This window comes from Cebus imitator, unplaced genomic scaffold, assembly GCF_001604975.1.
Source record: "Cebus imitator isolate Cc_AM_T3 unplaced genomic scaffold, Cebus_imitator-1.0 Scaffold371, whole genome shotgun sequence".
NCBI lineage: Eukaryota > Metazoa > Chordata > Mammalia > Primates > Cebidae > Cebus > Cebus imitator.
The window spans coordinates 1917926-1944691 of NW_016107686.1; the positions used below are offsets into that span (position 1 = coordinate 1917926).

General features: G+C 37.3%; 1 protein-coding gene across 5 annotated transcripts in view; it reads left to right on the forward strand.

Moving 5' to 3' along the window:
- CNTN4 (contactin 4) overlaps positions 1-26766 on the forward strand; it is a 974474-nt gene that overhangs the window by 758824 nt on the left and 188884 nt on the right. For all 5 annotated transcript variants that reach the window (XM_017507289.2, XM_017507292.2, XM_037730965.1 and 2 more), the window contains one exon: positions 16082-16279. In XM_017507289.2, the coding sequence (XP_017362778.1) occupies positions 16082-16279 (198 nt within the window). The remainder of the gene's footprint in view (positions 1-16081; positions 16280-26766) is intronic.

A 26766-nucleotide genomic window follows, 5' to 3' on the forward strand; every position in this document is an offset into this window, starting at 1 on the left:
TGACAGACAAAAAGCTTGAAATCGAAAGTGGGTACAATGTATTTGTACTAACATTCAGTTAAGAACATTGGTTTTGTATTGTTTTGCCACTATTACAGAGGGATAATTAACATTTGTTTACATCCACATAAATGGAGCATTTTCTATGACTAAGATACGGTTGCAAGTGTAAATTTTTATGCTGTAATCATCTTAATCCATCTCTCGTGGATGTTAGTTTGCAGTTTCAATATCCATTTGACAGAATTTTGCAGTTTTTAGGAGCACAGAGGTGAAACACTATGCTTCTGATGATATGCCTCTCCAAGCACTCTCCTTTTCTTATCCTAAAACTACTACTCACTTATGCAGAGGCAGTACCCTAAATATTTGCCACACATGTCTCCAGTACTCTGTCTTGCTCTCATGGCAGTTATCATAGATGAATTAAAACCCCTTTTTCTTTCTTTTGAGTCTCTGGCATTCTCAAAACCCTAACACAGTATCTGGATAGCCAATACCAATTAGGCAGGTCTCTGTAGTGGAGTCTATTTACACTCTCTGTCTGTTAATGATTCCTCACCTTCGTTTGGTGTTTTGTCACTTACAATGTGTTCTTACAGGCATAGTCTCATTTGGTCATCAAGCCTCTGAAGTGGGGGTTGTTATCCCTTCTTTACATGTGGGAAAATTGAGGCTTAGAGAGATTAAGTGATTTGGCCAATATCACTGAGTTAGACAGAAGATATCTGCTTACCTACTGCCTTCTCCACTGCACTGTAAAAGATCAGTAGGTAAAAATCTAGGGTGATGGGTTTCAGACCTGCCCTAATCACTTACTAACTAAAAAGAAGAAGAGATAATAACAAAATAAGAAAATATTTAATACATGTTTAGGTAGCTCTCTCTACTTCTGATAAAGGAGAATTGAACAGATTTTTTTCCTAGGATGCTTTCAGCTATAATCTGTAATACACAAACTCTAAGTAAAATTTAATGGCTAAGTTTTTCAATTCCAGCATTTGTTTATTACCAGGCCACACCCTGCCTCTTGGCTGCATTCCCAGTTTCTTCTGAGACCTCAGGTTTTTGAAAGTGAAAAAGAATATTAATTTTATAATTTTTGAGACTTCTATTTGTTAGCATAAAAAGCATGCTAACACTGTATAAATGATGACAAGATTTAATTTTCTGGCCTGGCTTTGCTTAATGTTAAGTTTTAATGAGTCACTTTTTCTCTCTGTTTCTCATTTTCTTTTCTGAAAAGCAGAATTATTACCTCCAAGAGATGAATCAAATGAAGCAACATAAATGAAAATAATTTTAGGAAAATAAAATATTGTCTATGATAAGATATTAGGATAGTTTTATTCATTATAAATTCTGACCTGTTAATATTAGGTAGATGATGATTTAGAATGGGTCTTTAGAAGGAACATGTAAGTCATCAAATGATTCTATTCACCATCTTTGCCTTATCAATAACAATAATAATAATAATAACATTTATTGAATGCTAGCATGTACTCCACACTGTGCTAACTATAATTAGCAGTTTGCCTACAGTATTGCACCTGATTCCCCCAAACATCCTACAGTGTGTTAAGTATTATTATTTCCATGTTTCGGATGAGAAAAGTGAGTCTTAGTTATGGTAAGTAACTTTCCATGCTCACAAAGTAGTGGTAAACCTAGGTTTCAAGACCATGTATGTCTAACCCCAAATTCTAGAGTAGATACTTGACAAGTTATAAAAAATACTTAATACACCTGAGGTAAAGATACTTATTTTAAGATAGAGCAAAGCATGGTCTTGCCTATGTCCCATAAAGAGCTGTGATCATCAGATGCCAACTTTTTTCCTTTAATTTTTCTTGAAGCTGACTTTTTTCTTGCAAGTCTTCGTGTTATTCTCTTGAAAGAATTACAGGAGTCATTGGGAAGAATCCACCATTTCTAAGAGCCAGTTGTTACGAAGAACTATTTTAAGTGGTAGCAGATGGATGGGAAATTAGTATTCCAGTATTTTTCAAGGGGGACTTAGGAACAGTGGTAAGAAGAGGCCATTATTAAATGGGGGAAGGCAGGTAAAGTAAGTCTCTAAGGAGAAAAAGAAATGACAAGGATTTATATTGGCTCATATACCTTTGATTGCAGGGGATGAAAAAGAAAAAACAGTATCCACTAGGGAGTTTTTTAATAAAATGAATTTATTTATTGATTTTTTTGTTTGTTTAAAAAAGCATATTACTTGAAGGGCTAGAATATTTCTTCCAAGTAGATTTTTTTGAGGAATTCAGCCACCATGTGTACTCACTTCTCTGCCTGTCAGCTCTGAGTCCTAGTTTCTTCCTCCCAGACCAGCTTATCAAAAGTACATTAGACGCGGACATGGGCCCTTTGTACTCTCTGTTTTGGAGTCTTGAAACCAGAGGAAAAAAGACCCCCCTTTGTTCATGTTTGATTTTAAAAGTCTCTGATTGGCTGACTTAACTCATGTGATCCTCACTGAACCAATCACTGTGTCCTGTGAGATTAAGTGATATGATTGGTTTCCTGTGACTTACTCCCATCTATTTGCTAGCCTTGGTGGAATGATCACTGCCATGCCCCAAAAACCAATTGAATTGAGACTTGTAGGAATAGTGGTAGTTAATGAGGAGACAGGAAGAAGAGCTTTCCAGGAAGACAGCACAGCATAGGCAAAGGCTTGGAGAAGAGAGAGAACCTTGGAGAAGAGAGAGAACTTTCCCTCTGAGAGCCTTGATGGGGTGAAAAGATCAATGGTGTCACATGATAAGGCTAGAGAAGAGGGTAGAGGGGAAGGCACAAAGCCATTGTATTCAGTGTCCTGCAGATGAGCAATGGGAGTTCCTTTCTAGGCACTAACACAGCAGTGACTTGGCTATTTTGATCCCATAATGTAAATCTTGTTGTTGCAGTGGAGCTCCTATTGATTGAATTTTTTAAAAAGTTGACATTAGAATAAAAATTTCCTGGTCACCCAAAAAAAAAAAAAAAATTGGCAGAATTCTTCTTAGCAATTGAAGCATTGCTAAGAAGATGAAAAGTGGCTTTCTGGCAAACCTGGTAATAAAGCCAAACTCATAGATGATTCATCTTTCATCTGGTTCTCTCCACTGTACCTCAAAGCAGAACTGGACCATTGCAATCAGTGTCTTTTTTGTTTGTAAAGGTCCAGATAAAAGAAGACAATACCTTTATTTTCAGAAAGATAGATCCATTCATTAGAGACCAACAGACCAAATGCTTTTGTTACTGGTTTCACAGGAGCATTAGGAAGATGCAGGGAAGTGGGGGAAAAGCATCTTGGGCCGTAATAAAAACTGGTATTTTCTTTTTCTTTCTTTCTTTCCTTTTTTTTTTTTTTTTTTTTTTTTTTGATAGAGTCTCTGTCGCCCAGGCTGGAGTGCAATGGTGATCCCAGCTCGCTGCAACCTCCACCTCCCCAGTTAAAGCAATTCTCCTGCCTCAGCCTCCCAAGTAGCTGGGATTATAAATGCCCACCACCACGCCTGGCTAAGTTTTTGTATTTTTAGTAGAGATGGGGTTTCTCCATGTTGGCCAGGCTGGTGACGAACTCCTACCTCAGGTGATCACCCACCTCCGCCTCTCATAGTGCTGGCATTACAAGCATCGGCCACCAAGCCCTGCCAAAAATTGTTATTTTCTTAGCACATTTGATGAAGGGTTAATTTGTGCTCAGGATTTAAATGTTAATTGTCTGAATTGTAGATTGCAACTTTAATTAAAGAATATGTAGAATTGGTTAATAATCTGGTGAAAAGGCTGTGTATTGTTAACTTGTGTGGGAGTTGATTGTATTACTTGAAAGCTTGCTCAGTTAGTCATATTACTGCTTGAAGCCTTTAAAAAGTAAATAGAGTTTAATTGACATTTTCCACCATTCAAAACTTTTTCATTATTCCTGAGAATCCGTTTTCGTTCCCTTATTGAATCTTCTTTTTTTCTTTCTTCACAGAAACTGCTTAGCTTAAAGTAATAAGACAGATTTTGATTATGCTGCAATAAAAAGTGAAATTTCTATTTATTACGATTTGTCCAGTCTTTTCCTAGGAAACATCTTTAAGTGCTGATGGAATGAGTGACACATACAATTCATTCTCAATACTCCTGAATATAGCCATGAGGTTAGATACTGTGGCAAAAAAAAAAAAAATTGTCCTGATCCTACCACAGTCCCCTTCAACCATTGGCTTGGCACATCAGTCAGGATAATCAGCTCCAGAATGCCACATCATTGGTTTAGTTAAGCTGAAGGTTTCAGTTGCAGTGGTTTCTGGCCTAGGAAAAGAAAATTTTGTCATGGTCACAAAAGATGTCTGTTTTGATCCCAAATCTAATTCCACTGATACTCTTTGTAGTCTTGGAATAGCTTATGTAATTTTCTGTATCTCACTTTCCTTGTCTCTCCAATGGAACTAATCCTTATTCTACTTATTTCTAAAAATTGTCAGAGGCACCAAATGAGATAATGGATATAAAAGTGTTTTGAGGCCGGGCACGGTGGCTCAAGCCTGTAATCCCAGCACTTTGGGAGGCCGAGGTGGGTGGATCACGAGGTCAAGAGATCGAGACCACCCTGGTCAACATGGTGAAACCCCGTCTCTACTAAAAATACAAAAAATTAGCTGGGCATGGTGGCGCGTGCCTGTAATCCCAGCTACTCAGGAGGCTGAGGCAGGAGAATTGCCTGAACCCAGGAGGCAGAGGTTGCGGTGAGCCGAGATCGCGCCATTGCACTCCAGCCTGGGTAACATGAGTGAAACTCCGTCTCAAAAAAAAAAAAAAGAGTTTTGAAAATGTTTTGATACCCAATATTGACAAGTGTCTTTTTAAAAAAAAGAACCAGTCCCTCCAAAAAAAAAAAAAAAAAAAAAATAGGCAAGTTGTGTTTCTGCCGATGTACTTATAAGATGGAGGCTTACTTAAGGAAAATGAAAATATCTGGCTCACTGGATCTAGTTTAACTTTCCTTGTGCATGGAGGTGTCTTATTCAGTCCAGGTGTTCCTGTCACCTTTGAGTAACTGTGATCTGACCAGTGGCCAGGCCATACTGGTGTCGTCTGGTAACTCTGGTTTTCATCAACATGTCATTATTGTAAGTCATGTCAGCTGGACTAACTTCACCACTGCGTCATTTCCTTCCTGCTTTTACTGAGTCCTTCTCATTCTTGGCCAATCAGTCATATTTTCTTTCTGCCACTTAGTAAATGCAGCAAAACTGCACCAGGGAGTCAGAAATAAATGGAAAGGAAAGGATTTTTAACGAAAGGGGCTCAGGTATTGTGATTTAAAACATATATTTTGATAGTACAGTCTGTTTGTTTGTTTGTTTGTTTCCCTCCTCTGATTTCAGTGGATTTCATTTACCATCAATGGTCTGATGAAAAGATTGTACTTTCTTATTTGCAGGCGACGTCTTTCTCAACTAACACTTTGGGCCTGGAGTTCAGTAATAATACTGTTGCTCCAAGAAACTTGTGGCATTTGGAATTTCACTTCAGTTCAACTAATGTTTACTAATTTGACTTCACAAAAGCAAAGTGTTATGTTCTCTGGCCATATGTATTCTTGTCCACAAGCAGTATTCAAACCTGGAAGACAGAGAAGAGATGAGCAACTGAACTATTCTAATACAGTAACAAACAAATTTCAATGTGTGAAATAATGTGCTGGTTGCTATGAGGCAGAAAAGAAACAGACACTTATTTTGTTCTTGAGGAGAGATCACATGTAATTTTCCTGTTCAGAAAATGGCTCTTTGCAAAAGATAGTGGCTGAGATAAGTAAAAGAGGGGAAACATGTCCTGAGAAGAGAGTGTATAAGCCTAGTCAGAGGGCCTGAAAAGCACCCAGCAAACGAGGGATCAGTGACTATTTTTCCACTTTACCTTAAGCGACCCTTCTTAGCAGTATAAACCTTTCTTAAAATACAATTTTGTGGGGAAGTGCAAATTTCAAAAACAGAGCTTTCTGCTTAAAGCCCAGATGGACGGGCACAGCCCTCCCACTGTGTCTTCTCTTTGCATCTGAAAGTGACCCCTGCAGGAATACTATGTATTGTAGGAATCCATTAATCAAAGATGCCTCTCCTCAGCCTCCCTAAAGTTTTGCAGCTCCTAGCTTGAAGAATCTTCCCCTAGAGTATACATTTACAAAGAGTAAAGAGTAGAAAGCTAAAACTAAATAACTTGGGGTCCTGTTATGGAAGGATTTGAATGTGAGCTGGATGCATTTTACTTAATCCAAGAGGCAGTGAGACTCACAGTATTTGTGTGGGAAGGAGGGACCTGACTCAAAGCTGCCCTTTGGTAGGATTAATCTGGCAGTGTTGTGTGGGTTGGCCTGGAGTGGCACTGAGCCTGACGTAGACAAAATAGCAGGATGTTCTTAGGCCAGTGACAGGTGATGGTGAGACAAAAAAAACCTCTATGGAATTCAAATCCACAGGACTGGGATGCTGATTCTCTCACCAGCAATGGGACCCTCACTCCTTCCTAGAGAGAACCTGGGATCAACCGTGTGGGGCATAAGTGTGTAGCTGAACGAGTTTTATCATCTGATTTTGTTCTATTTTCCTGCCACTTGAAAAAAAGTCATATTCTTTCTGGAACTGGGCATTGAACTTTGATAGGTATCTCTTTAGCTTTTATGTGATTTCTACATTATCTGAAGTATTTTGTACTTGGCTATCAAAGGGTATCCGTGCTTTAAGGATTAACACATTTAAAATGAACTTTGCGTGTTTGAGCTCTTTGTAAAATATGGTGATACCTTTGATTTCTTAAAATACTAAATTTTTAACAAATAGCTGAAAGAAACATTCTTTATCCCCCATGAACAGTGTTTCCATCTGCCCATTATGTCCACTGCAGCTGCATCTCTCTGCCATGGCTTTACTGGTTTGATGGTTTGACCCCACCGAACAGACTGGGCCATGTTTTTTGTTTTGTTTTGTTTTTTTGAGACATAGTCTCCTTCTGTCGGCCACGCTGGAGTATAGTGGCATGATTATGGCTTACTGCAGCCTTGACCTCCTGGGCTCAAGGGATCCTCCCACCTCAGCCTCTCCAACCTCCTGAGTAGCTGGGACTACAGGTGTGAACCACCATGCCCAATTAATTTTTTATTTTTGTAGAGATGTGGTCTTGCTATGTTGTCCAGGCTGGTCTGGGCCATTCTTTGTCACAATCAGGCACAGGTCTAATGTCAGTTCTGTATGGTTTTAGCACGCTACTTTTATCCCATCAGAATACTCAGATTAGCTTATATTTGTTTTCTTTAGTACCATTCTCATACCAACAAAAGTACGCAACTAAGGGTCAATTCCATGTATTTGTCTTTGTGTCTGTATCCTAAAGCAGGGGCCACAACCTAAATTGCCTACTGAGTCATATAGGACTGATATATGGAGTAGGGAATGGTAGAGGCTATGGCAAACTGGAGACTGAGTGCCTGTTCCTCAGTGGAAAGCTGCTATTCACTTCTGGCAATCATTTGCCTGATGGAATGAGAACCTAATGTATTCAAATCTTGTAAACAGTGTTCCTCAAAGTGTGGTTTTCAGGCCAACAGCATCAACAGTATCTAGAAACTTAAATTTCTTGTCTCTCCCTGTTCCACCTCCGGAATAAGAAACTCCAAGAGTGACACCCAGCCTTTTGTGTTATAACAAGCCCTTCCAGTGAGTGTGAAGCTTGCTCAAATTTGGGAACCACTTGTTAGAGTGGACATTGTGTTGTATCACTCAGATTGCTTTTGATTACTCATATTTGAGGACTATGTTTGTTTCAAGAAAAGCCCAATATCAAGGCCAAGTGCAGTGGCTCACCCTGTAATCCCAGTACTTTGGAAGACCAAACTGGGCAGATCATTTGAGGTCAGGAGTTTGAGACCAGCTTGGCCAACCCCATCTCTACCAAAAAATACAAAAATTAGCCAGGTATGGTGGTGCATGACTGTAGTCCTAGCTACTCAAGAGGCCGAGGTGGGAAAATCACTTGAACCCAGGTGGCGGAGGCTGTGCCACTGTACTCCAGCCTGAGTAACAGAGTGAGGTCCTGTCTTAAAAAAAGACAAGAAAAAGAAAGAAAGAGAGAGAAAAGAAAAGGAGGGAAGAAAGGAAGGAAGGACGAAAGACCCACTATCAAGATGTTTATTTGATTTTAAGGTTTTTAAATTATTTATTTTTTAACTGACAAAAATTGTATATATTTATAGTATACAACATTTCAAAATACGTCTCATTGTGGAGTGGCTAAATCAAGCTCATTAACATATTCATTACCTCACGTGCCAGTTTTTCTATGGCAAGAACTTTGAAAATTTACCCTCAGTAATTTTAAAGAATAGAATACGTTGTTACTAACTATACTTACTTACGATGTTTTACAATAGCGCTCTTGAACTTATTCCTTCTGTCTGACTGAAATTATTTATTCTTTGACCAACATTTCTCCAGCCTCCCTGCTCCCTGGCTTCTGGTAATCATGATTCTATTCTCTATGTGTTCAATGTTTTTTGATTCCACATATAAGTGAGATCATGCACTGTTTATCTTTCTGTGCCTGGCGTACTTCACTTAGCATAATGTCCTCAGATTCATCCATGTTGTCGCAATAACAGGATTTTATTATTTTTATGGCTAGGTACCATTCCATTGTGTATATATATCACATTTTCTTCATTCATTCATCCACTGATGGACACTTAGGTTGATTCCATACCTTGGCTATTGTGAATAGTGCCACAATAAACATGAACATGCAGATACCTCTTCATTTCATTGCCTTTGGATTTTCAATTTTATAACATAGGGAAACTATAAAGGACATATCCACTTGTGAGTCTTTGTCTGTTTTGTGCACTGTGACAACTTTTCAGCCTCCACCCAGATCCAAACATGCTAACAAAAAGGATGCTTTCCTGTTTGTTTGTTTGTTTGTTTGCTTTGAAATGACTTCTTCCCTTGGAGGATGCAAAGTTTACTGACTCCGGATCTAGGCAGTATTTCTCAAACTTTCTCACTGATACAGTTCTGAGAACAGAGGAGAGACAGGGAATCCAGAATTATATCCTGAAGCCACTGACTGCAAGTACAAGATTTTGTTGAAGCCTTTCCATTTACTTTTGAAAATCATGTAAGTTGTATGTCCTATTTTGTCATATGATCATATTTGGCTTATTGTCTAAACAATGAGTTAAATTACTTTCAAGTTAAATTAATTAACTTCAACCCACAAGTTCTTAAAGAACATCTATACCCTAGAAAAATGCCCAATTTACCCCCAAAAATAGAGGCAAGAAAATAAGAAGTTTCACATAAGAGGGGGATGTTGTAAGTCATACTCGAACATATTCAAAAGCTTTATAAGTGACCAGAAAACTCACCTTTTGCCATCTTCTTTTCCACACTTCCACTGCCACATCTGAGTAAATAGTTTGTACTAAAAATATCTCAAACAAAGCAAGTAGTCCCTTAGCTGGAAGGCTTATTTTTAGAAATGCCTGGCACAAGGTTGGATTAGATTTAGTACTAGGTCTTATCTAATCCTTGTCTCATATGGGCACCATTTCATTTCTCCAAAATCAGTACTGCGAAATGATGAAAAGCTTTCACTTTATGTGCCAACACAAATTGATTGGAGGTAATTGCCTGAAACACTGTATTGAGAATGATTCTCAGTCTGTGTCTGGCAGAGTCCATTATAAATGTCAGCCACGGGTGTAGGAGTGGCAACTGGTGGTCCAAGTGACAGATATATGTCATCCCTGCTCTACTCAGCACTAATAAAAGTGAAAACAGTGCCTGGACCTTGAATGGTCCTGCTCATTGCTTGGGACCTGTCTAAACCAAGTTCTCTGGACCACAGAGTATTCATAATAAGGGGTCTTGACAGCTACAGTCATGATTTCAGCAACCTAAGCTGCCAAGGGCCATTACCATCATTATAGGTTTAAATACTCATTTGTCTGTCTTCTAATTAATAAAGGTACAATATCTCTCCCATTTCCATCCCTTCAGATCTCAGCTCCTCTCAGACACTTCCCCTCAACTCTTGTTTCCCAAAGTATTGTTCACTAGTTGACAGCTCACATGTAACTTTATATTTATCATTTTGTGTCTTAGTATAATTAGAAATGTCATCCATAGGCTTACAGATCCTTCATGTGACATGAGTGGTTTTGGGTTCTTCTGAAACCAAACACTCTTGCCTTCTCCTGCTACCTGTTTATTGTGCACAATCGTCAGTGCTATTTAGTTCTTGCAGTTCATGGTATAATTCTTACTTTCTTTGGGAGTTTTTTAGGTTGCTCACAATTTATAACCTTTTCCTTTCACAAAGGTCGGAGAAAGACAATGTACCTATCCATTTACGAGAATATAACTTTTGTTGAAAAAAATGCCAAAAGAAACTCTAAAAATTTACATTAATATGTTCAGTGATCAGTGAACCTCTTGGCTTAGGCAGGGAAGGTGTTCTTTTTATTATCCTATTTTTCAGATGAGAAAACTGAGGAATAAAAATTACTTTCCAGATGATTAAGTACCAATGCTGAGACTCAATTCATGTCTCTTGACACCAATTCCAGAGATCTTTCTGTAGACTTATGCCATTTTTCCCTTTGCTCAGCACACTGGTAACTGATTCTGACCCCTGTCTTCGTGACTGCTCTCCAGCACTTGCCAGCGCAGCTCTCCATCCCAGCACTGAGCTCAGTGCTTTCGCAAACAAGTGATGCTTGGTAAATATTTGACCAACAAATGAACCAATGAATACATTCGTTTTACCCATTTCATTTGTAGAAATCAGTTAAAATACACTTTTCACATCTACTTTCTTAGAATTATATATCTATTTAAATTCAACCTCACAAACACTGTGTAAAAAATAGGATACATATTGATAAAACTATCTAAAGATAAGGAGACTCTATCATGCCGTTAAAATAATTTATTAAAGCCAAAATTTGTTATAATGCAAAGACTTATCCATGTCTCCTGACTGTTAACTCTAATGTCTTCTTTCTACAAAACATAACACAGCTTAAATCAATAAGAGTGTGTGTGTGTGCACATGTGTGTGTTCTAGTTCTTGACCTTGTCAATGACTACCCATGTGATTCCTGGCAAATTACTGGGTTTCCTTGGATCTTGCTTTCCTTATTTGTCAAATGAGTATGTTGGATTTGATGATATACATATAGAATGTATGGACTTATGAAAGAGACTGAGACATCACTTAATCCCACTCCCTCAATTTATAGATAAGGAAAACTGATTGCTTCTGGCTCCAAAATACATTTTTAGAGGAACATATGGCTTCCTAACAGAACCAGCTTTTCTGAATACTGAGGCTACCCCAGAGTCCCATCCCTGCCACTTGTCAACTGTGTGATAATGATCCACTCATATGGTTTCTCTAGACTTCAGTTTTCTGATATGTGAAATTGAAGAAGTTAGACTAAGAACCCTTTCAAGTTTAAACTTTGAGGTTAAAAAAGGCATCTTTGAAAACTGACATCTTTGCCACTACTGGGATATGACTCAGAATGTAATGAAGCATAATATAGCTCTAGAAATAAATTGATGTCAAGAACAATTAAAGAGCAACCATCCAGAGAATTCTGATTGATCATTTGGGTAATTTGTTCAATGAGTACCTGGATTTGAAAATTTCTTGACTGGTGTCTTCTTTTAAAAATAACAGCCATACATCATTTGTTGTTGGCTTAGAGATACAGAAGAAGGAACCAATTAAAGTTTCAGAGTTAATTTCCGATAGATTTGGGTGCTGCAAACCAAAAGAAAAAACATTGCTAGGTCTTTCTTCTTTAATGAGTATTGCAATACAGCTAGTCTCGGTATTTTTCAACTGAGCACCAGAAGTTTCACAATCTATTTAATATACTGCATTCCAAGTATCTATTTACTCAGTTGTTACAAATTGCCAATGGGACAGAAACTGTCTGTCACTTCCAGAGCAATTAGTGTGTGAAAACTTATCAAAAGAAATCTGTCAAGTTTGAGTAAGTATAAATATTGCATCAAAGTCTCCAAGGAAATCAAACTGAGTGGGATACACTTTTGCGAGTTGCAGCACATAAAAGTTTATTTTGTTTTATTTACTTGGCTTTATTTTTCAGAATGTTGATAGTGCTTCATGTAACCCAATGGATTAATGTTTTGCTCTGGTAAAAATAGATTTTGGTTCTTAAGGGAAATCTCAATTGTCTGTTGAGTGATATAACAATACCATATCTTGGTTTCAAATGTCAAGAGCTCTTACTTTTTCCTAGATTGGACACTGTAATGAGAGTTTAGCTAGAATGAGTACATTACAGTCTGCCTCACCCCTTTTTGGTGCTTCAACCTTACCCTTTCTGGACCTCAGAATTTTCTTATCTTTAAAATGAAGAAATAGGACAAGTGATCTGTTGGGAATGTTTTAGTTTTACTACACCTTTTGCCTGCTTTGATGTCTACATTCTTATTACATTATATTCCTCCTGCTCCTTCCTGATTGCCCTGAAGACATAAACAAATAAAAATATAATATTCCAGGTGGTGATATTTGCTTGTGAAGAAAACTAAGTTAATATGTTGGTAAGAGATTTCCCGTTTTAGGAGCTTAGTGCTTAGCTCAACATGTTCTCACTAGTACACCAGCCAAGACTTTTCTGTGGACCTTTCCACTTCAGGACTCCACAGTATTTACAAACGTCAGATGTTGAACCATGTTAGTTAGGTTCCTTTGCACCTTCTATTTGAGGCTCTTCTTGGCAACTGTGATTTCTTTTTTTTTTTTTCAGCATAAAAAATGGTTATAATGGTTATGTTGTTATTACAATTTGGGAAACATTACAACTTTAGTTCAACGTTTTGTCATTGTTTTCTGTTGTTCTATTTAATGTTAATGATTTTGCAGAAACTCAAGTAATACAGTTAATAATCCTTATATTCTACTTATTGTTTTTTGAATAGAACTAATTGAATTGATATAGCGTTTCCCAAACTAGATTTCTTGAGCTATGGGGGATATGTGGTTGTGGTGGTGGTAATTCCATGAGCAAATAAGTTTGGATGCTTAAACACTAAGGAATGTCAAGGACACTGGCATGATAAAATTTCTTGCCAGTCCTAGAAGAAAAAAAATTAAAAATCTGTTTTACTTTGTTTAATCAGTACTTCTCAAAGTAATTTGATCATGCAACCCTTTGAGTTTTAGGGAGGTAGGAATAGAAAACAAAGAATTAATCATCAATGACCACTGTTGAGGAAATGCTGCAGTAGACACTTCCAGTTGTTTGCCTCTCCCACTAAGTTACTTAAGTCACAAAAGCAGTGAAACCAAATGAATCAACCTATCTTTAATTAGATCAAATGGCATGTTAATTGAATTTTTTTTAAGTTTTACTTTTATAATGATTAACCTGGTGAAGTGCAACACCAGTAATAACTAATATCTGTATAGTCCTTTAGAGAATTCAGAGTAGTTTCACATAATCAGATCCTCACCACATACCTGCCTCACATTTAAAATTGTCCTCATTTTATCGACCAGGAAGCTGAAAATGAAGTTTAAATGGCTTCCCTTATGTAACACAGGTTTGAACTTTAGTCTTACTCTGTTGTTGTTGTTCCTCTCCGAATAGAAAAATAATGAAGCAGATGCCATTTTCCCAATAGCAACTTTCTAGTTGTAAATGAGCCTCCTGCAGAATTCAGAGAAGCCACTACCAAGAGTTCTGAAATATATTGCAGGGAAAAAAATAATAATTTTCTGTATTTGATTCCAACTCTCCCTGGAGAATTATGGGTTAATATTGTGCTGGTAAATTACATTCTAACTTCCATCATGTGACTTTGGAGATGCTAATTTATACTTAAAACTCTCTTATAACTAACTAATGAGAGGATAGACAGTCTTCTCATTTTGCATAGGAGAAAGTTGAGGTGCTGCGAGATTACTAGGTTTGCTTTAAACTCACCCATTGAGTATGTAAGGAGTACATTGCTATGCTATTTGTTAAAAGCCTGCCATACAGGATAGTACTTCACAATGTATTATAGGGGCTCATCCTCCCCAAGATTTTAGTTTCTTGAGGAAGTAACTAGCTATCTGGGAAGCACTTGTTTATTTACACAGAGTATCCTCTTGACATCAGCATGGGGTTACTTATAATTACATGCACATGCGTAAATAAAATGATTAGCCATTCTCATATAAACATAATTATATCTTTCTAAAATAATGCATGTGGAAATGTTATGATCCAATGATAAAGGGAAAGCAATCTGCATGACCCCTCCTTTGTGTGTAAACAGGGATTATTAAGGCAGAATATGTTTCCTGTTGCACATTCAGTTGTTGATGTCAAGTACAATTGGGACACATTGAAGGATTAAAGTACAAAAAATGCCTTTTACAGTAATTAGTGTTCTCTCTACAAAGCTGAAGTGACCTTTCTGCTATTTTCCAAGGACACTTGATGCAATTAGACTTTAGCTTGGGATCATATGAAAAAGTAACATATAAGAACTCAGCCAACTAGTTCTGAAACCAGAGGCCCCATTGCATTTACTTGTTCCCTCATCCTCCCTTCAACAAAGTAATTTTTAAAGATAAAGTAGGACATCTTGGCTAATCAGTGCCAGTAGCTAGTGTATCACTTCTCCAGCTTGGACAAATCTGGAAATTACACTTTAAAGAGAGGAATCATGGAATGCCTGGAGCTGAAGCAGTTTGATTTCCTCGGAGCACAATAGTTCACTGCAGCAAATCATTTAAACTCACTGTCATTTAGCGGTCTTCTCTGAAATGGAAGCATGGGCTCATGTGGTCCTTCATAAAACATTTACCTAATCTGATAAAAATTAGAACTTTCAAAGGAACATTTTCAGATACAACTGCCTATTAAATTCATCCCACTGACATTACGGGAAAAGTGTCATAAAAATATTGCTCTTTAATCACTACTTCATATCCACTCCCTCATGGATATAACAATTTTTTTCTATTTTTAAAAAATATTTTATTGCACTTTAGGTGCTGGGGTACATGTGCAGAATATGCAGGATTGTTGCATAGGTACATAAATGGCAATATGGTTTACCGACTCCATCCCTGTCACCTATATCTGGAATTTCTCCCCATGTTATCCCTCCCCAACTCCCTACCTCCCACTGTCCCTCCCCTATTCCCTCCCAACAGACCCCAGTGTGTGATGCTCCCCTCCCTGTGTCCATGTGCTCTCATTGTTCAACAATAATTTTTTTTTAAATACAGATGTATATTTGTGGAATCAGCCAACTAGTCAGTCAGTGTGTACTTAATGAGTATTTGCCACATATTAAACTGCTGTCTTACTAAAATGATGGAAAAGTGTTCAACCTCACAAGTGAAAAGAAAGAATTTGAGCTGATGGTAGGAGGCATTGGGAGAAGGCTGCATTGAGACTCAGAAATTATTCTGTTGCTAATCAGGGCTAAGAGTTTGGATAAGTTACTCTGTTCCTCTGTGCCAGTTTCTCACTTAATGGAAAGAAAACTATCAAATGTATTAGGAATCATAAACTGCTATGCAAGTATGTGGCATTATGATGTAATATAATGAATGATAGCTATAAAATGAAAGAAATGATCCAAGTAGTTTCCAGGGTAGCTTCCAGCATTACTGTATCAAGATTATAGATACCTTGAGTCTGTAATTTGAGCATTACTCAATACATGTTGCATAGGGCCTGACATATGGTTAGCAAACTGTAAATGCTTAGCCCTTGACTTAAAGAGATTGGACATCACTTAATCAACTATCAGTGTATCTTCTAGTTCGCTGGAAATAAAACCTTATTGACTGATAGTAGAAAGGCTGGTAAAATACCATGGGGGACTGTGATTACTTTCTATCTCTATTTAGAAGGCTGAAAAAAGGTCATTTTAGCAGGCTGAAAAAGAGTATATAAATTTTTTAACCTGATCATTTCTTTCATGAAAGCAGTAGGGTTCCAGTGCCAAAAGACATATTTGTAATGAAGATTTTTTTTTACTTTCAGAGCTGAGTTATGCCTGGATCTTCAATGAATACCCTTCCTATCAGGATAATCGCCGCTTTGTTTCTCAGGAGACTGGGAATCTGTATATTGCCAAAGTAGAAAAATCAGATGTTGGGAATTATACCTGTGTGGTTACCAATACTGTGACAAACCACAAGGTCCTGGGGCCACCTACACCACTAATATTGAGAAACGATGGTGAGTTTTCTAAGTAATTTTATTAATTCTGTTTTTTGCAATCACAGGCTGAACGTGGAAGGGTGTTATGTTATTGGCACACAAAGCTTTATTGTCTAAATTAAACGCAAGAAAAGTTTAATGCTGTCTATATTTGGTACCCATATTTTCTCCACTTATGTAAGAAATAAATCCATGAATTCATTTTGGAAAACTAATTAGAAATCTAATTGCTAATCTCAACAGCAATAGAATGAGGATTTAGGTGAATATAAATAACAAAGGAAGATATTTCTTGTTTCTCTCTCACTTAAACTGTATACACAGTCAGAATGAAGTGAAAGGTTGAACAATTAGCTCATTAATCAATTCTATGTAATTTAGTATTCTGTGTCCGATTATCCAAATAACCTCTGGATTTACAATACTGAAGGCATAGTTCCCACCACAGTGAAATATAGACGTAACAAGGCTTATTTGAGACAGTTTTAATTCCCCACACTATTAGAATATTTCAAGAAAATATATGAAATTTATATACTCTTAATTACCTAAATGACTTAACAATGTGTAGTAAAAATCACCACGTACTTTGTAAAGACAGTTGCGTATGCCAAACTCTAGGAGTATCATGCCCTTTCCCACAATGGGTTTTTATATATGCTGTTCCCTCTTCTTGAAATGCTCCTCCTTTCCTTAATCCTATCCTCTCAGCCTCTCGCTTGGAAACTGTTGCTGATTCCTCCTGTTTTTTCAAAGTTATCACTCTTTCCAGGAAGCCATTTCTGCTTGCCCACCCTGCCACCCAACCATGCTGAGTCAGGTACCTTCTGTATCAAGTCTATGCCCATACCCCCCAAGATCTCAGAATTCTGCATCACAATTGCCTGTGTGCTTCACTGTCTGTCTTACTAGCAATTTGCCTTTTTAAAAGCACATTTAGTACCTTATTCACAGCCACCTCTGCTGTACCAGTTTAGCACCTGGTACATCGAAGATTCTCAATAAATATTTGTTGAATAAATTAAAACAAAGACATATGCCCTTCAACAAGGTCTGATATCATGATTTAAGCAGTCATAATGGACATATTCAGGTTTCTATTCTTTTTAATTCTCTTCCCTGTCTAGTACACATTCAGATCTTCCATTATGAACAGGAATGACTAGACCCACCACACAAGTGAGGATACTATCATCCAAAAACATTAATAGCAAACATCTATTTGACACTTAATATGTGCTTACTCACTGTGCACAGAACTGTATGTGAATTATCTCATTTAAATCTCAAGTAGCTATATTATAAACATTCACTTTTGCAGATGGGGAAACTGGGCTCAGCCACATTTGTTAAAAATAAGGATTTAATGGTTCCAAGATTTTTAAGCCAGCACCCATCTCTTACTGACTTCAGAGCCTGATATCTTAAACTCTCACAATGTTTCCTTGCATTATACTGTAACACCTCTTACCTGAATTTATACAATAAAAACTTGACAAATGCAAAACTGGAACTCCGATTTCTACCCCCCAAGTTGGTTGCTCTTTCCCTCTGTTTTGTCAGTGGACTTTGTGTCCAAGTGAGGCTCTGAACCTGAACCTTCCAGAAGAATATTTACAGACTAAGCAGCTCTGAAGAGAGGGTCTGAGCATCCTTACTACATAGACTGTGAAATTTTCAGCAAATAATTTAGATTTTAACCATTCATTTATTCATTCATTTAACATGCATTTATTTAAAACTTGCTGTGTGACAGTCACTATGCTGAGTGCTGGTGAACAGGAGGCACTTACATTCTTCTTCGGGATGCAGACACAAAGAAACATAAACAAAAAAATTCTATTATTTTAGATAGCAATAAACCAGTAGGATAAAATAGCAGCTCTGTGGCAGGGATGTGCACTTTAGACAGCCATGGAAAGCCTTTCTAAGGAGGGAACATGTGAGCTGAGACCTGAATAGCAAGAAGTCAGACCTCTTAAGATCAGGGAATGGAGCTTTCCAGGCTGAGTTAACATCACATGCAAAGGCCCTGAGGCCTGAAAAAAAGCACTCAGCATGTTGAGGGAATACAAAGAATGTGAGCATGGTTGGAGCATAGTTAGCAGGGTGGAGGGTGGATAGAATTAAGGTTAAAAGAGATTCTAGGGCCAGGACAGGGAGGCCATAGAGAAATTACCAGATTTTACTTTGAGTGCAGTGAGAAGCTGTTAGAGAATTGTATACAAGAGTGATTTATGTTTTTAAGAAGACTTCCTAGCTACTATATGGAAAATGGACTTTCAGAAAACAAGAGTGAAAACTGGAAGTCCAATCAGAATACTACTACAGTTATTCAGTTGGGAATGATGATGGGTTAAACTGGGGAGTAACAGCAGAGAAGGAGAGAAATTGATTCAGGATATAGTTTGCCTGTAAAGCTGCCAGAACCTGCTCATTCCTTAAATGTGGGAAATAGTCAAAGAGGAAATCAAGGATGACACATAGGTTTTTGGCATAGCAACTGAGTATATGGGAAATGGTTTTACTGTTCAGGTTTGCAAGGGGAAAATCAAAAATACTATTTTAAACAATTATTTGTAAAACCAAATACATAACTTCTCCCTTGGCAACAGGAAGAATTATTTGTTTTGTGCTTTCTTAGCCATCTTTCTATCATAACATTCATCTGGTATTTTCATCTTTGTCAGCTTGCTTTCCCCACCCCACTCACATTATGATCAAGAAAAGATCATCATTTTCATCTGACTATGTACTGCATTCCAGCAGAGTGCTTGCCACATGGCAAATGTTAAATTAATATGTTGGATTAAGCTGCATTATATTAAATAAAACTGAAAACTCTTATCAGCTTAAAGAGAAAAGTAGACTAGGTACTAGCTCTGTCAAAAGCTATCAGTTCTATATCTCTCCAGACTGACAGATGAAGAAACTTTTGAAAGATATGCTCCAGTGACGTTTTGTAAGAAATCACTTAAAAATACAGACCCTCTGGCTTCTACCCAAAGTTCACTTATTCACTTATTCCATATCTGTTCTGTGGTATTATCTGTTTTGGTCTGTCAAGTTATAGATGTAATTACATATTGACTTTGGTATACTATCATATAGCCAGGGACAGACGCCACACAGAACTGCTTCTTCAAAAAACAAGAAACGAACATTCAGGAACACAAGCACTACAGATTCATCATGTACACTTCAAACTGGCAACAACTCTGCCTTTCCCCTGGCTTTTAGATTCACCTTCATTTATCTAATATATCTTCATAGAGATGACAAATATTTTGTATTAAAATATTTTAACACAAAGTTAGCAGACTAAGGATCTCATTCTTCAGTCATTAATGCCCACTCATTCTTAATTTCCATGAGCATCACATGGTGAAAATTCATGTATTTTCCATTTACACTGGAGTATATAAAATGAACACTCAAACTTTGTTATTAAGCACAAAATAGGTTATTTAATTAGCTCTTTTCTGAAGGTGAGAGAAAAGGGAAACTATAAATCAAGAAGAAATTGCAAAATAAAGAGGACAACCTTGTTAAAATCTTCTGTGAGAGTAAAATCAATGAAATTCTGTCTCCTCAAGATCTGGGATTTGGTGACTGTATATTAGACTCATTAAGTGCAAGGCGAGTATAGAATTTGTGCAATCGTTTTGATCATTGAAGCACACTCAAAATTTCACACCTTCTGTCTACCTCAGAAAAGGGAAAAAAACAAGGCAAAGAAGTTTGAAGACTGAACTGGGCTAATTGTTAGCTTTACCTTTCTAAGAGCACATGTAGCTAGAACTGTATTTCCCAATATTCAGCTTGGTTTTTTGGGGGGGGGGATTTCAGCTAGGCAGTCTGGATTATGATTCCTTATTTGTAGCCCGAGAGGTCACAGTGAGTCATTAAAAAGTGAACAGTGAACCTTGGCCTAGCTCCTGATACAAACGAGGTGTGATGAGTCCCATGTCTGTTCACTGACCATTTACCACTCACCCCAGCACACTAGAGTTCTGCAGACCCTTGGGGCTCCCCGTTCCCTTTTCCCCAGCTCCTCACATGGCCCACTCCTTCCTACATCTCAGATGATGGCTCCAATGTGGGGCCAGGAGATAAGGACACAGACATGAGGAACCTGGAGCCAAGCAGCCCAGGCAGAGTTCAGCCCTACCATTTATTAGCCATGTGGCTTTGGATGTGTCAGTATAACCTGATTGTACTTGGTTTTCTCATCAGTAAGATAAGAATAACATCATCTACCTCAGATAGTTATTTTGTGTCATAATAAAAAGTACTTTGAACAGTGACAAAGCAGAAGTATAACATCAATAACTGTCTTACCTAAAATATGTTCAACAAATTATATTTTTAAAAAACAGATTACAATAGTGAATAGATAGTGTTCTTCCTTTTTAAAATAGCGAATAATGACAGAGAAAGGCAGAATAATACTCTCCAAAGTGACTAATGGTGTTAAACTCTAAAGTGTTTAACTTTTAGTGGCAAATTTTGATTTCTTTTTTTCTTTTTGCTTGATATTACTTTTCTCACTTTTCTAAAATATAGATTTTTTCAAATTTTTAGAACATTATTTCATAAAGGGGTTATACACATATTATTGGACCTAGTAGGTACTTAGAGATCATCCAATTGTGTATCTTTATTTATTTATTTTTTTTAGAAACAAGGGAACTAAAGACCAGAGAATTCAGATAAGAAAAATGGCATCAGGACAGATTCTTGGTACCTGGCCATTATACTATTTCACTGAGGTTCAGAAAAGGCTGTTTCGGTTCTAGATTTACAAACTTGCTTTGTTTGTTTTGCTTTATGATTTTTGAAAATTTTGTAGTGAGAATTACTTTAAATAACTGTTATTTTGGAGTATTCACCTCAAGAACATATAAAATATGAGATGTTACACAAATGTAAGAAGAATTTTTATCAGAGTTTACAGTTATTTATCCAGATATTTTAAAATCTGCTTTGAGAAGATAACTGATGTGGGAAAGTACACCTATTGCTTATGAACCGTGAGAGGGAAAAGTTATAATTGGGAAGAGTACATCATGGTTATTGTTACTATGGTATTAAAGTAGTCCATTGATCCTTATTAGCCCAGCTGTTGGTTATTAATAGTGGTGAGCCTTCTGTGTTAAGTGCTTCCTACACAGATCTCAAAGAGTTATCCCTAAATTTCCATTAAAAAAGTAACAGACCACCCATATAGCACAACTACTAGAGAAATAGTAGTCTTCAGTGATAATCATATTGGCTCTTTCTTTGGTCTTTAGCCACTTAACATGACTTTCTCTAAAATAGCTTAAGATGAAAAGAATTAGCAGAGATTAGCACAGTCTTGAGAAAATGAGTAATGTCTTTTACACTGTTTATGCACATTACATTAAATACACAGGTACATAATTGAGCATGAAAAATCATTGTTTAGCCTTTGTCTTTTTTTTTTTTTTTTTTTTTCCTGGAGACTGGTTGGAGACTGGTTTGGCAGGTTTAAAAAAAAAATTTGCTTATTAGAACAAAGAAGATGAATGTTAAGCAATTTATAGCCTGTGTCTGTCTGATAGGTCCATGCGTTACATAGTGATTGTTAAATATTTTTGAATATTAATCCTAACTGGAACTCTACATACAAGAGATGCTACAAAACAAGGAACAATAAGATTAGCCCATCTTAGAATTCAAATTCTCTCTCTCTGTTCTCTCTCTCTTTCCCTTTCTCTCCTCTATTTCCATATTTGCATACATTGTTAAACCTATACATTTTGGGTATAGGTATGTATGTATAAACTATGTATATTGTCTTTGGAGGTTAAAATGCAAAGTTAACTTTTTTTTTTTTTGAGACAGAGTCTCCTTCTGTTGCCAGGCAGGAGTGCAGTGACAGGATCTCAACTCACTGCAAGCTGTGCCTCACAGGTTCAAGCGACTCTCCTGCCTCAGCCTCCAGAGTAGCCGGGATTACCGGTGCCTGCCACCATGCGCAGCTAATTTTTTGTATTTTTAGTAGAAACGGGATTTCACCATGTTAGCCAGGATGGCCTCAATCTCCTGACCTCATGATCCGCCCACCTTGGCCTCCCAAAAGGTTGGGATTACAGGTGTGAGCCACAATGCCCGGCCTAAAGTTAACTTTTCTAAATGTTAGTTATACTTCCATATAAAATTAAAATGTTTAAGTCTTTAATCCATCTGGAGTTAATTTTAGTGTAAGGTGTCAGGAAGGGGTCCAGTTTCTGCTTTCTGCACATGGCTAGCCAGTTTTCCCAACACAATTTATTAAACAGGGAATCCTTTCCCTATAGCTTGTTTTTGTCAGGTTTGTCTAAGATCAGATGGTTGTAGATATGTTGTGTTGCCTCTGAGGTCTCTGTTTCGTTCCATTGGTCTGTATCTCTGTTTTGGTACCAGTATCATGCTGTATTGGTTTCTGTAGCCTTGTAGTATAGTTTGAAGTCAGGTAGCGTGATCCCTCCAGCTTTGTTCTTTTTGTTTAGGATTGTCTTGACTATGAGGGCTCTCCTTTGGTTCCATATGAAGTTTAAGGTGGATTTTTCCAGTTCTGTGAAGAGGGTCATAGGTAGCTTGATGGGGATAGCATTGAATCTATAAATTACTTTGGACAGTATGGCCATTTTCACAGTATTGATTCTTCCTAACCATGAGCATGGAATGTTTTTCCATCTGTTTTTGTCTTCTCTTATTTTCTTGAGCAGTGGTTTGTACTTCTCCCTGAAGAGGTCCTTTACATCCTTTGTTAGTTTTATTCCTAGGTATTTTATTCTATTTGTAGCAATTGTGAATGGCAGCTCATTCTTCATTTGGCTCTCTTTAAGTCTGCTATTGGTATATAGAAATGCTTGTGATTTCTGCACATATATTTTGTATCCTGAGACCTTGCTGAAGTTGCTTATAAGTTTCAGGAGATATTGGGCTGAGACAATGGGGTCTTCTAAATATACAATGATGTCGTCTTCAAATAGAGACAATTTGACTTCCCCCTTTCCTAATCAAATACCCTTTATTTCTTTTTATTGCCTGATTGCTCTGGCTAGAACTTCCAATACTATATTGAATAGGATTGGTGAGAGGGAATCCTTAAACATAAGACCTAATACCACAAAAACCCTAGAAGAAAACCTAGGCAAAAACATTCAGGACATAGGCATAGGCAAGGACTTCATAACTAAAACACCAAAAGTATTGGCAACAAAAGCCAAAATAGACAAATGGAATCTAATTAAACTTAAGAGCTTCTGTACAGCAAAATAAACAATCATTAGAATGAACTGGAAACCAACAGAATGGGAAAAAATTTTTGTCATCTACCCATCTAACAAACGGCTAATATCCAGAATCTACAAATAACTAAAGCAGATTTATAAGAAAAAAACAAACACATTCAAAAGTGGATGAAGGACATGAACAGTTTTCAAATGAAGGCATATACGAGGCCAATAAACATATGAAAAATGCTCATCATCACTGGTCATTAGAGAAATGCAAATCAAAACCACATTTATATACCATCTCATGCCAGTTAGAATGGCAATCATCAAAAAATCAGGAGACAACAGATGCTGGAGAGGATGTGGAGAAATAGGAACACTTTTACACTGTTGGTGGGAGTGTAAATTAGTTCAACCATTGTGGAAGACAGTGTGGCAATTCCTCAAGGACCTAGAAATAGAAATTCCATTTGACCCAGTAATCCCATTACTGGGTATATATCCAAAGGATTATAAATCATTCTATTATAAAGAAGTCACATGCACACCTATGTTCATTCTTGTACTGTTTACAATAGCAAAGACCTGGAACCAATCCAAATGCCCATCTATGATAGACTGGACAAGGAAAATGTAGCAATTACACATCATGGAATACTAAACAGCCATAAAAAATGATGAGTTCATGTCCTTTTTAGGGACATGGATGAATCTGGAAACCATCATTCTCAGCAAACTGACACAAGAACAGAAAATCAAACACCGCATGTTCTCACTCATAGGCGGGTGTTGAACAATGAGAACACAGGGACACAGGGAGGAGAGCATCACACACTGGGGTCTGCTGGGAAGGAATAAGGGAGAGACAATGGGGGTAGGGAGGTTGGGGAGGGATAACGTGGGGAGAAATGCCAGATATAGATGATGGGGGGATAGAGGCAGCAAACCACATTGCCATATATGTACCTATGCAACAATCCTGCATGTTCTGCACACGTACCCCAGAACCTAAAGTGCAATAAAATACACATTTTAAAAATAAATAAATAAAATATAATAAAATTAAAATGTTTAAAATGTTTATGTATGTTCTCAAATATAACTGAAATAACTGACCATATTTTCCCAAGTCCTCATTTTCCCCAGCCCAGTTTAGCCATGAAAACAATGAATAAGAGCAGCATGGAAGTATTTAATCTTCTTCTACTAGGTGAAAGCTTGATTTCACCTAGTAGGAAAAAGCCCAGATGATGACCTCGCATCCTTCAGCTTCATGACTTTTAGTCATATCCAGAACTAAAAGTCACGAGGGAAAGTAAAGGAATTCTGGGGTATAGTCCCAGATGTACAAGCAACTCTCGTAAGACAAATCATACCTTTTCTTTGGTGCTTAGCCTTCTCAGCTATAAAAAATGGGTGATATGTAGTAAGTTCTATCTAAAGTTCCTTCTTGTTGTCTTCTAGGATTCCAGTCACAATTTTCTAGCCTACTTAACTCCAGTCTCGACATTTGCCCAGGCCAGATAATATGAGATTTGACAGACAATTGCTGCTCATTGGATCAGATTTCTTACCAATACTCACAACTGATCGCTGCAGAAAACTAGATGCATTCAGTGTTTTAGGCCACAGTGTGTCATTTTGTGAGCCTTCACCTAGTGACTCAGAAGAAGACATTCCTGCAAACTTCTGAATTTAAGGCAAACAAACCTGCACATTCTGCACATGTATCTCAGAACTTAAAGTATAATAATAATAATAATAAAATTTTAAAAAATAAAAAATAAAATGGAAAGGAGAAAACTCGAAGATGCTAAAATATTATTGTTGCAGCATCATGTATCCTCCATTATGATCCTGCCAACTTGTCACTGTAAACTTTCCTAATATTGCTCCATGCTGCATTACATCCTCAACTGGGCATCAATGACCAGTATTGTCTTCATGAACAGACAGCTTTATTTGTAGGCCACTTACTTAACCTGGGGTTAGATCAAAAACCCAGTCATTTAGGATTGGGGACATGTCTCCAATCTCTTCCAGATTGGAGGCATGATCTGCAACCCTTTATTGATGACCTAGCATTTAGACAGGCGACAGGTAGAGATATGCCTTCCACTTAGCCATAATTTTATATTTTTTAAGATCTAGAGTTTATACCAAAACACTTTGCTTTATTTTACTCTTACTCCTAATTGCAGTTATTGGGTGGTTTTGTCACAGCAATCATGTCTTGTTTTTAATTCTCTGACAACATCGCAGTTGAGGATCTGTGGGTGTAAAACATGTTTTATGAGGAGGAAATCTAAATGACTAAAAGATGTGAGATATTTTGCTGAACTGCCGTTGCTAATCTGATTTAATAGCATCTAATGGCTCTGGATATTTTGAAGGTTTGATGAGCTTAGGAACTTGGCAGCCAGCTTTAGAACTCTAGCATAGCCAGTTCCATTTCAGGTCCATGAGAGCTAAAGGTCTTGGATGGCCATTTGGCTTCTCAGTTAGGAAGCATCTGTTAAGTGCTCATTGTGTGTGGCACACTATGAAATAAAAAGACATGATTTCAGTCCATGGAAACCTATAGTCTTAGATAATTCCAAGTTAATGAAGAGTCTAAAGTTTCATTCTATGTTGGAATTATTGAATTGAGTCCTAAATAATACATTTATAGAGGGACTTGAAATGAAAGAGGGAAGGAGAAATGTTTAGCCTAGAATTGAGTTGACTTGTGGCATTCTTTCGATCATGCATTTAACCAACAAATACTCATTGAGTATCTGTTGCCTACTTGTCTCTAGAGATGCACAAGTCTTTCTCTGCCTTCATAGGTTATAGGCTGGCTGAGAAGCCTAATAGCAGTTAGAGGCTGGACTGAGGCCATACTCAGGGGAGAGTTAAGAATTAAAGCAGATTCACTTAAGTTTCAATTTTGGTAAAATCTGCCATGGAGCAGTGAAGAGTACAGTGAAATCAGGTATAGAATCACAGCTTAAGGATGAAGAAACCTAGCCTGGTCTTGGGAATCAACCCAAGCTTCCATGAAGAGTTAGACAATCTAAGAGAAAATAAATAATTTCAGGCAGTGGGCACATTATTTGTTTAAACTAGGAATTGCCAAACTCTTCACAGGTCAAATCTTGCCTGTGGCCTGTTTCGGTAAATAATTTTTCTATAGAAATGTTGGGTATTCTTGCTAATTCTTAGATTCTCTTACCATTTTTGCTGCTATAGTATGTAGTATCTTATCTGTTTTTTTTT